Source organism: Anneissia japonica, unplaced genomic scaffold (genome assembly GCF_011630105.1).
Source record: "Anneissia japonica isolate Jap-2015-1 unplaced genomic scaffold, ASM1163010v1 scaffold287833_len2544123_cov190, whole genome shotgun sequence".
Classification (NCBI taxonomy): Eukaryota; Metazoa; Echinodermata; class Crinoidea; order Comatulida; family Comatulidae; genus Anneissia; species Anneissia japonica.
In genome coordinates this window covers 1,671,102-1,683,234 of record NW_022757233.1, presented here as the reverse complement: position 1 = coordinate 1,683,234, position 12,133 = coordinate 1,671,102, and the positions used below count along the sequence as shown (strand labels likewise).

The window sequence follows — 12,133 nt, the reverse complement described above, 5'->3', positions numbered from 1 at the left end:
ATCAGGGAGATCAGGGGCTGATTTAGGGGGTGGGGCGGCCCGGCCCCCTTTTGGAAGCTAAAAAAAAGGGGAAAAAAAAGAAAAAAAGAAAGAAAAAGAAAAAAATGATAGCCCACAACGCCTCAAATGTTATTTTCGGGCGTCTAGAACACAAAAATTTGACCCCCAGGACATTGTTGTCTCAATCGGCCCAAATTTCGGTTCCCCCCTTTTGGACATCTCTGGATCCGCCCCTGGAGATGATGTCATTTATGGAAACCAAGATGATTGAACTCTAAAATATTCCGATCAAAATAATACTTAAAGTTAATAAATGTCAACTGATGTAATTTGGAAAGCTAAATGACTGGGGGAAATAGGGACAAAATGAAGCACAAGTGACATTCAGAACGGAATGTCCCGAGCGCGATTTTTTTTTCCGTACGAAACATTTGCATGAAACTTCACTCGGGCCATCTCGGATTGACTCGAGTGAGTACGACACGAGGAACAAGAGCAGACACTTCGCAATGTCGTGACGCTCGAGTTTTACTATTATTGCTCTTTCTATGTTTACCTACGGTAGGCCTATGAGATTTCACGGACTTATGTGATGTACGTCACTGTGTAACTAACTGTGACCTTCTTGGATGTTAGTATATATCTGCAACAACAACAGCTAGTACCTCCTGTTATACAGTGTAGATAGGTACAGTTATACCAAAGGTTAGAGAGAAAGAGGATAAACTATAGGCCTAACTACAGGCTGAGGTCTTACCTAGGCCCCTCCTTAAACTAGGCCTAGGGTCAGGCAGACACAACAGTCACGCTTCACATACTGACATGGACTGACATTTTGGGGGGAAAAATGGGACAAAATTGAAGCATGAAATGAAAAATAGAGCGCATAAATAAATAATATACCATTCCGGCGTTATTGAACTTGTCCAAACTATCATTGTAATTAATGCTAAATAATAATAATAATAATAAAATAATAATAATAATAATCATTTCAGCATTAATTACCTTGGCCTAAGGCTTGAAGAACCTACAGATACTGTACTATTTACTAGGCCTATAAATAATAATCGCCCTGAGGGGAATATCTTTGTTATTTCCCCTTAACGTCGTTTTTTAAATTGTTCTCTAATTCCTCCATTGTCTAAGTTCCCCCTAAAGTACAGGTAATAATAATTAATAATAATAATAATAATAATAATACTGTAATAATAATTATAATAATAATAATCCTTTCAGCATATAATTACCTTGGCCTAAGGCTTGAAATGAAGAACCTACAGATACTATTTACTAGGCCTATAAATAATAACTAACCCAAGGGGAATATTTTTTGTGTTATTTCCCCTTTGTCTAAGTTCCCCTTAACGTACAGGTAATAATAATAATAACAACAACAATAATAATAATAATAATAATAATAATAATAATAATAATAATAATAATAATAATAATAATAATAATAATTATTATTATTATTATTATTATTATTATCATCATCATCATCATTTCGGCATTACATGTAATTAACTTGGTCTAGCCTTGTAACAAGAACCTGCCGATTACTATGCCTAATATTAATAACTAGCTCATTTTTACATTCATTTGATGTTTTGCAATTTTGGCAGGTCTTATGGCATCCAGTATTTTAGAGCTGCCTATTCTCAGCTCTTCTCTTAATTTGAAAATAACTGTCATTCTGTTTCATTTGATCAGATGAAGAAAAACTTTTCCTTACTCTTTGTGCTTTTCCCAGAAAGCGTTTTTAGTAGGCCTAGGTAATTATGCAAAACCCAGGCCTAACTAAAAAATAAAAATTTTCATAGTATGTAACTCAAGTTAAAATAACACTTTTCATTACTCGTGCAGCTTAATCAAATATTATATGTCATTTTAAACGACCCATTGGTATTAACACGGTAACATCAATGTATTTTTAAAAAATTAGACAGCGACATTCTCTCCGAAGTTGTTCTGTAGACGTTTATCTGTCGATGACCTTTTGACCTCCTGAATTCTGCAATGAGATTTTCGGGTCGATTCAGCCGAGACGGCCCGAGTGGAGTTTCATGTAAATGTTTCGTACGGAAAAAAAAATCGCGTCCCGAGCACGCGTGGAATGCAGCCTTTGCCTCGTGGCCTTCTACGAACCCGTATGCAAATTAAATTGACCTCGACAGATTTGTTTTGCATTATATTTCATAATATTTAACAGAAGTAAAGCTTGCTTCTCCGGGATTTACGCGTGCAAATTCTGTAATAACGCATGAATGGCGCCCTCTTGCTAAATTGGAAACTTTTGAACCTTGACCGCCGCTTCTATTTGTTACGCGTAAATCGCGGAGAACGCTATCTTGTCTCTAAATTAACTTTCTCGTTGGTGGCGCTGTCCAGAATGAGAAAAATAAGAGACTTGTGGCAAGTCTAAAGATAGAGCAGCTTCCCAATATTATAGTGGAACATCGGTTCAAAAGGCATTGTGGGTACATGGAGAGCAATTTTACTGCAACCGCACGGCGGCGCTATATAAAAATAATAAAGGCGCTGCTCTTGTTTGCTTGTTTCCTTTAGTTTCTCCACTTACTAAAATGTACAAATTTTACTGCAACCGCAGGAGGGCGAATGTTCCATCGATTTTAATGCAAATACTCGGAGCAGCTCATTCTTATGGAACGCCGTTACTGCCTTTGGCGGCTCTTTTCCGTTCGGCGCATTTGCTATTCGGCCCTTTTAACATTACGTTCGGTGCTTTTACATTACGTTCGGTGCTTTTACATTACGTTCGGTGCTTTTTACATTACGTTCGGTGATTTTTACATTACGTTCGGTGGTTTTAACATTACGTTCGGTGCTTTACATTACGTTCGGTGCTTTGAACATTACGTTCGGTGTTTTTAATATTACGATCCGTGCTTTTGGCGCGCTTCGGCTCTTTTATCATTTGATGCTTTTACCTTTCGGCCCTTTCATCATTACGCACGGTTCTTTTATCATTCGGTGCTTTCCAAGGGCCGAAACGTAAAACTAAAAAGCACCAAATGATAAAAGATCCATAAGTGTGGCAAAAGCACCGAACGTAATGATAAAAGCACCGAACGTAATATTTCAAAGCACCAAATGTAATGTTAATAAAAGCACCGAACGTAATGTAAAAAGCACCGAGCATAATGTAAAAAGCACCGAACGTAATGTAAAAAGCATAGCACCGAACGTAATGTAAAAAGCATAGCACCGAACGTAATGTAAAAATCCCCGAACGTAATGTAAAAGCACCGAACGTAATGTAAAAAGCACCGAACGTAATGTTAAAAGCACCGACAGTAATGTAAAAAGCACCGAACGTAATGTAAAACTGTTATTTAAGTTCTTTGGTGGTAGCCTCTGGTCCAGCCAACCGGGCATCTCAAAGGTTTCAAAGGGCTGAAAACCGAGTTAGCGCACGTGCCTATTGTAAGGTAAATGGTTTGTTTTTAAACTTTATTACGATGGTAGGATCTGCTTCTATTCTGATTTCAGTATTGCAACAAACATAAATTGACTTGCATTGAAAAATGTGGCACAAGGGCCCTAGCCTAAGCTAGGGCTCTGTCACCGTTCTCACCAAACAAGGCAAGGGCCAAGGCCCATCCTTATCTTCTTAGGTCTAGTAGGCCTAGACTAGGCCCTAGGCCTAGCTAGCGGAAGCGGTAGTTAGTTTGTAAGATAAAATTTATACGTACGAGACGAATACACATTAACACTTTTTTATTTTAGAGTTATCATGCAGTGCATTAATTAAATAACATTTTTTTTTCTCTTCCCCTCTTTCTTGTTTTTTTTTCTCTTTTCCAAAGGAAGATTCTAACAAATTTAGCCTAGTGATAGGCCTATTCCATTTCAAACTGTGCATAACATAACAGAAAAATTGACTAATTTTTACAGTAGTATATATAAATCCAGAATGATTTTGTTGTTTTTAGAGCAATGTCAGGAAGGTTTCACCGTGCAACTTCAATGGCTCAGCCGAATTCATTACAAGTGGCTAAAGAGTTGGAACGTGCTTCATCTCCACTAAGGGTTTTTGTTGATGCAAAGAAGAAAATTAATGGAATATTCCATGGACTTTATACTCACATAGAAGACAGCAGGAAGTTTGTGAATTCAGGTAAATGAACAGAGGATGCAATGATTATTAACCCTCACAACAGGCCCATCCATATTTTTTTTATTACATAAAGGATATCTAAAAAATCAAATTTGCGCGGAAAATTGCTAGGAAAATAGGTGCGTGGAATCGTAATTACTGAAATAATTTTATTGGTTATATATTATTAAGATTTGGTCGAAGCCTCATTTTCGATAAAATTTGTTTGGAAATCGGCCTTTGTTTTTCCAAATGTGCCTACAGGTTTCAAGGCCAAGTTTTTGATCTGATGATATATTCCCCGCGCAAGCCTTACTATACAGCAACAGTCAGGATATTCTTTAGAATTAAATTGGATTTCATATCATTTTATTTACATTTCAGGGTTTTTTTTCTTGTAATGTCAGACACCAGGAAAACATTTTTTTTATTAGAAATTGTATACTAAATCATAAAAAAGTTAGGCTTACATAAATTTTAATTTTTGAGTTATATATTTCAAAGTTTCTGAGAACTTTTATCAAAGTTCATTCACATTCATTCCTGAACATACTAATGAGTAATAAAATGTAAGTAGCTAGTGCAGTAATACTTTTGAAAGCATGCCATTTCAAACAGTGAGCAAAGCTATAAATTTGTTTCCTCCTTTCCTAACATAATGTCAACGTTGTTAGATCTTTATTTCCTCAAGACAACTACTCCTTTTTTGTTATATAAAAAAAGTTAAACTTTGAATAGTTGCTGCTCATAAAAATGTTGTTAGTAATCTTTTTGCAAACTGTAAGCAAGTCTTTAGACTACCTGAATTCTGAGGTAGATTCCAATGTTTCACATTACATCAAAAGTGAGTTTTTCTTGCTTTTAATATAGATTCAGCTGGTGATGCAGCCATAATCACTGCAGAGGAAAAAGAGAAAATTGTTGGCTTTTCACAGCAAGTGGATTGCATTGCCGAAGTTTTAGCCAGAGACCAAATGAAAGTGGCTTTCTTTGGCAGGTAAAGTAACTTCAAGCCAATTAATCGTGCTAGTTTGCACACGGAAATCAAGACCGTGTCCAGCAAGTAAGCAAAAAAAAAAAAAAAAACACCTGGAAACTAACCCATCTCCCACAATGTTTTTCACTACTGTATTATTAATTGTCTCCCAGATGTCAGCTGGTGGTGGATATTAACGTGCACAGCAAAATATAGTTGGATATGTTAAGATAGCTCATTCCAGAGAAATTGTAAGAGGCCTAATACTCTGGTACACTGATTTGCAGGCATGCTATTAAAAAATCACTTTCTTTTCTTCCTTTGTTGCATTTTAACGTCATATATATCGTAAAACCTCAAATAGTTTGCCAATTGAAAAAGGAGGCTTGTTTTCAAAAAGGTTTTTTTTTAAAAATTGTATTAGTTTGTATTAAGTTTACATCTCATTTTCTATTTTTAGAACTAGTAACGGTAAGAGTACTGTTGTAAATGCAATGATGCGTGACAAAGTGCTACCAACAGGTATTGGACATACAACTGATTGCTTCTTAAGTGTAGAGGCCAGCAACCGGGATGAGGCCTATATCATCACACCAGACTCAGAAGAAGAGAAGAGCATTCAGGTAAGGGATTAATAACAACTGGAGCCATTCTACAACAATTTCCATTACAGATTGTTTTCCCAATAAAAAGGATGGATCCTGGGGTTGGTAAAAGATGTTGTCACCCCCTTAACAGCAACCAGAAAGTCTCTTTCCAAGTGTGAAGTCATTTCGATAAGGGATTAAACAGCTGAAATTTCAGAATAGATCATCAAAATAAATCTAAAATTTTAACATTTGTGAAATAATGAAACCAATTTTGCTCTATGGCATTGGTGAACATGAATAAAACCTAGGTTATACCAGGTTACATGAGACACAAGGCAGTTGACTTATAAAGCAGTTATTGTCTGGATCTTGACATACAAACACCAATTACTGTTGTCGCGTACGTTGGTCTGTTCGGTGTGTAGCAACTAAATGTTTGTCAAGCCATTTTTTAAGGAAATAATGACTTCTTCCGATTCTACAGTTTCTTTCACTAACACCCGCAAAACTTGACAATAATTACTTGATAGTACATTCAGGGGCGGATTTAGGAGGAGGGGCAAGCCGGTCACCCATTTTGGAAAGTAAAAAAAAAAAGGAAAGAAAGAAAAAAAAGAAATTGCCCAAAATGCCTCAGAGGTTATTTTTGGGAGTCTAGGGTAGTGCTGTGTCTCGATCGTTACCCCCACCTTCCCCCCCCCCCTTTCAGAAATTTCGGATTCGCCCCTATTATGTTTTAGTATACCACCTTTCAGAAATTTCGGATCCACCCTATTATGTTTTAGTATACCAAAGTTTATTTGTGTTATTTTATAATTTAGTCTGTGACCCAGATTGCCCATGCCCTGTCTAGTGACAGCCTGAATGATCAGAGCTCCATGGTCAGAGTCTTCTGGCCAAAAAGCAGATGTCATCTCCTGCAGAATGATGTTGTACTAATGGACAGGTATGCCTCTTCCATTTAATCACAATCATCAATATGAAAATCTTTATAAAAATTGTAAACAACATCATTGTCAACTTTACTGGAGATCATCATTATCATACTTACATACATCACAGCATTTATATAGCGCTATTTCATGAAGATCAGAGCACTCGTCTTCAACAACAACAATATTACAAGCATTGTAATGGACATTATGAAAAAAGAATATGTGTTTGCTTTGTATGTCTTTTGGTTATAAAAAAAAATGGTTATGTTATAAAATGCTTGTTATTTTGATCCAAGATCAAAGACTCTCTTTTTTGCCAAAATTGCTTGCATATTCCAGTCAATTTTGAGTTGAGCAGTACAGTATTAGTATTTTCCAGTCTAGGTATATACTCCACCCCAATATATATTCCACCCCAAACAATGCAATAGACAGCCTGATTTGTATTCAAAGTTTATGGTCTAAAATAAAAAATGTTTGTACCAATGCATAAATAACGGATTATGCTACGTAATACATTATGGGATATATAAAATTGTCATAACTGACTTTCTCTGTATGTGCATAAATATTTTGTATTATACCAAAGATACTAGAAATACAAGATAGAGTTCTCGCATTGTAAAAATGAGGCGGAAGTCGTGCCCAACGTAGGCGGCGCCCTTCTTTTTAACCATGCAAGTTTCCTATACTTCGTGCCCAACGTACAGGGCGCCCTTCTGTTGCTAAGTATATCCAGACGCAAAAGGCGCCCTTCCTTTTCCACTAATGGCGAAAACTTTTTCACTCAGAGTGCGTCCGGCAATGCGATTCTGCGCTGTATTGTTGTTTTATTCTTTACTGATTCATGATTATGCTTTAATTGTTTTGTGTATTATTTGGATAATAGCAACGATTTCTACCGCCACCAAGGAGATTATGTATTCACCGATGTCACTGTCTGGGTGTCTATTCCAGTTTGTTTTTATATCTAGTATCTTTGTTGAGAATTGATAATAAAATACGCGACAACTTGATAACGAAAGTTTGGCACAAGTTTTTTTAGATCCAGCTGTAGGGGGCGTCCAATTTTTCGTATTCCCACCATGCATTTCGGTGGAACACGGTGGAACACTTTTTTTGTGTGGAGAACTCTATCTTGTGTTTCTAGTATCTTTGATTATACCATAGCCCTGGTGTAGATGTGACTACTGGTCTTGATGAATGGATTGATAAGTATTGCATGGATGCTGATGTCTTTGTGCTGGTGTCCAATGCAGAGTCAACACTTATGAGAACTGTAAGTAAATCCTCCAGAAAAATTTAACATCAAAAAGTAAAATATGCTATGCAGATGTACAATAGTCTGCAACAGTTACTGTAACAGATTTGGGGAAGGTAGTTTGATGCAGCAGTCTCCACTGTGATGCTTGACTTTGAGTTTGGGAGCTAAAACCACACGCTGCATATTTTCGACTGGCCATGCTTAAAAATCCCAGCTTGCATAATTGACAAGCTGTGAAGTGCATCACGCTAGGTTTGAGTTCTAGCCATACAGATTTCATTGCATGTAAGTGTAATTTACTGTATTACAATAAAAATCTAACTCCTTTAAACCTAGAAGATCATTGTGGTCATCTTCATCCTTATCATTATCCTCCTAATTATTGTATATTGGAATGCATGGATTAAAAATATTAATTTGAAATTATATTTTGAATTTATAGGAAAAAAGTTTCTTCCACAAAGTTAGTGAAAAATTGTCGAAACCAAATATATTTATCTTGAATAATCGTTGGGATGCAGCAGCGTCTGAACCAGAATTCATGGATGCGGTGAGTACAACACATGGTGTACGAGGGATGTCATCCTAAAACCGTAATTCACTAAAGCCCTAGTTTCCTTAAAATCGCTACACTGTCGCGACAGTATTTTCAGTGCAATCGTTGTACTGCGTAGCATTCCCCAATGCATTCGGGAAGGCTCCCCAATTCGACCGACCAATCAGCATCACTGAAAGCTGTTGGCGGTAGCGTGTAGTAATTGTATGGAAACCAAGCTTTATTGTTAAACTGAGTAATAAGCATTAAGGATGTTACATAACTTTAGTACAGAAACGCCGTAATACTTTTTTTTTTACACATGACTTTGGCAGTAGTAAATTGATTCCAGTAAATGATCATTTTAAAGCTTATAATGGAGAATATGATTATAATAATAAAGTCAATTTCATGTTTTTGTCTCTGATGCTGGTTTTTGGCGAGCCCCATATGTGAAACAAGTTAGGCTAGCTGAGGAGTGTTCTCTCAGATAATGCTGGTGGTTGAAATCTTTCATCAACGTAGGAAAATAACAAAATTCTAGAACTCATTTTATCAGTAAATTCTATATTCACAATCCTAGATGTTTCATACCAAGATGTTTTTTTTTTGTTTTTTTTCTGTAAGACAATATAAACACATGCGCCTACGATAGGTATCTTGCCATGATGATATAATACAACCCTTTTGATTGGTTTAAATTTTATTTTTCCTAGGTAAAGCAACAGCATCTTGAACGAGCTGTGGACTTCCTGGTGAATGAGTTGAAGGTAGTGACGGCTCAGCAAGCAGAGGATAGAATTTTCTTTGTGTCAGCAAAAGAGGTTTTGTTGTCAAGGATACAAAAACAACAGGGTATGCCAGAATCAGGTATTTGCATGCTAGCTTGCTGGCGTTTGTTTTTCGTTTTGCATTCTGCATCCTAATCCATTTATTGATATTATTTAATTAATATAATTTCATTAAGATGTATTTTAATGGGTGAGGGTTATTGTAAGAAAACTAGAAGGCTAACTTAAATGCATTTGATTATCTGAAATTAAACCAGAACTAAAGAACTGTTTAAAATATGTCTGTCCAAAAAGTGCAACTACAATGCAAATTATAAAAAAAATATGCATCTGCACATGTAATTAAGGCAAAAGAAATTGTTTGTTTGCCTACCTCCACCCGCCCCTAATTCACTGAAAAAATTGGGGCAGAAAAACAACAAAACTTTAAAAAATGTTTTTTTTAGCTTTTTTGTTTACAAATTTTAAAAAAATGTGAGTGAATTCATCTTTATTTTTTGGCAGATGCCCTACAAATTAGTCTGAAGTTGTTGTCTGATGTATAATATTGCCATTCTAGGCCTCTGTGGGTTATTTCTATTCCATTTGATGAGTATTTTTAAACAAATTAAAATTTTTTTTTTTATTTAAAAAAAAGAAGGGCAATTAAACAATTTATTTTTTTTTTGGCCTAATGAAAAGCTTTCGGAAGCATACTTTACATTTGATACCAAAGGGCGTCGAAGGTTTTGTATAATTGTAAAGTAAATAACAGCAGCACTTTTGAGACTAACAATATAGAATTTATTCTCTAGCTCTCGTCCACACAGTGGACTTCATCAGGAGACTGTACAAATCAGACTCACTGTGTGGACGAGAGCTAGAGAATAAATTCTATATTGTTGGTCTCAAAAGTGCTGCTGTTATTTACTTTATATTGTTCTATACAGTTTAAATGAACACGGCTGTACTTTTTATTCATCATGTTGTATAATTGTAACAGGCATTTTGTGGCATACTTGTAGACAGATAATATTTGCTCCCTTGCATAGTTATTAGCCCTCACTTTCTTACAAAATCTCTATTAATAACTACCCACAGAAGGGAAATATACCCTGTAATATTCTATAAATTATAAATGATGAGGCTTATGAAGTGGATTGGATTTTGCACATGAGAAGACTTAGCTCAGGTACCAGCCTCAGAAGTTTCTGTAACAGCTCACTCTGATGTGACTTCTGTTAATTTTAATTGATTTGCTCTTTTGACCTCTTATAACAAAAGTACTGTACGTATTCTGCTGTGCTGTTCTTGCATAATTGGCAGCTTGTAGCTAAGCTGAATTTGCTGATGTCTTCTTATTCATTAGGGTTGTTTATTTTATGTTTCATTATAACATTCAGTAAAACTATTTTTAAACATTTTCCTTCAATAATTTTATTAGTGCACATTGATTATCATGATTGGAAACTTCTTTACGGAATGTTTTTTTGGTTTGATAACCGGTTCTTACTACTACCAACTCAATTGTATAATTATGGATGAAATCTCGTTAAGCTTCTGGCCCGGTATTTATCAATCTCAGCTTAGCAAATGTCTTAAGTAAAAAAAGTTAAGTTGTCCCTAATAAATATCTTAAGCTGATTTATTACTCAATATTAGCAAAATCTTGGATTAAAAATCATCTTAGATGGCGCCAACATACAATCGACTTCCTAATTTTATGCAATTTATAAGCTAAGCAATATGGATAAATTTGACTTAAGCAAAAAAATGGACCTAAGACGAATTTAATCTGATTTCTAGTTTGATAAATCTGGCCCCTGATGTATAAGATATATTAAAATACACAAGAGATTATCATTTTCCTTCTGTATATTCTAGATAGAATGTTTTTTATTGTAATCTATGTAATTTGACGTTTACAAAAAGTAGTTTTGGTGTGTATATATTTGTTTTGTGGTAATTGATTTAATTTTACTGGAGAAATGAATTTCAGCATTGACATTTATTGTATATGGCAACCTATAATATCATTATTTTCAAGATACAAAAATATTTTATTGCAACTACATCATTACCAATATCAAGCACTTGTTTACATGCACGGCTACCAAATCCATTGTCACCTTTTCAATTACTGCCAACTTTAGTTTATGCCTCCACATCATTACCAACTTCAGTTACTGCTGCCACATCATTGCCAACTTCAGTTACTGCATCCACATCATTGCCAACTTCAGTTACTGCCGCCACATCATTTCCAACTTCAGTTACTGCCTCCACATCATTGCCAACTTCAGTTACTGCCTCCACATCATTGCCAACTTCAGTTACTGCCTCCACATCATTGCCAAATTTAGTTTATGCCTCCACCTCATTACCCACTCCAGTTTCTGCCTCCACATCATTTCCAACTTCAGTTACTGCCTCCACATCATCGCCAATGTCCAATTATTGCCTCCACATCATTGCCAACTTTAGTTTATGCCTCCACATCACTACCAACTTTAGTTACTGCTGCCACATCATTGCCAACTTCAGTTACTGCATCCACATCATTGCCAACTTCAGTTACTGCCTCCACATCATTGCCAACTTCAGTTACTGCCGCCACATCATTTCCAACTTCAGTTACTGCATCAACATCATTGCCAACTTCAGTTACTGCCTCCACATCATTGCCAACTTCAGTTACTGCCTCCACATCATTGCCAACTTCAGTTACTGCCTCCACATCATTACCAACTTCAGTTACTGCCTCCACATCATTGCCAACTTCAGTTACTGCCTCCACATCATTGCCAAATTTAGTTTATGCCTCCACCTCATTACCCACTCCAGTTTCTGCCTCCACATCATTGCCAACTTTAGTTTATGCCTCCACATCATTACCAACTTCAGTTACTGCTGCCACATCATTGCCAACTTCAGTTACTG

At 35.9% G+C, this 12,133-nt stretch overlaps 1 protein-coding gene across 1 annotated transcript in view; it reads left to right on the top strand.

Moving 5' to 3' along the window:
- Nucleotides 1-3,418: 3,418 nt before the first annotated feature.
- LOC117124614 (mitofusin-2-like) overlaps nt 3,419-12,133 on the top strand; it is a 15,456-nt gene continuing 6,741 nt past the window's right edge. Inside the window, exons 1-9 of the mRNA XM_033270911.1 lie at nt 3,419-3,455; nt 3,960-4,144; nt 4,994-5,120; nt 5,560-5,722; nt 6,511-6,635; nt 7,795-7,903; nt 8,331-8,438; nt 9,140-9,340; nt 11,587-12,126. Of these exons, the coding sequence (XP_033126802.1) occupies nt 3,964-4,144; nt 4,994-5,120; nt 5,560-5,722; nt 6,511-6,635; nt 7,795-7,903; nt 8,331-8,438; nt 9,140-9,340; nt 11,587-12,126 (1,554 nt within the window). The 5' untranslated portion in view covers nt 3,419-3,455; nt 3,960-3,963. The remainder of the gene's footprint in view (nt 3,456-3,959; nt 4,145-4,993; nt 5,121-5,559; nt 5,723-6,510; nt 6,636-7,794; nt 7,904-8,330; nt 8,439-9,139; nt 9,341-11,586; nt 12,127-12,133) is intronic.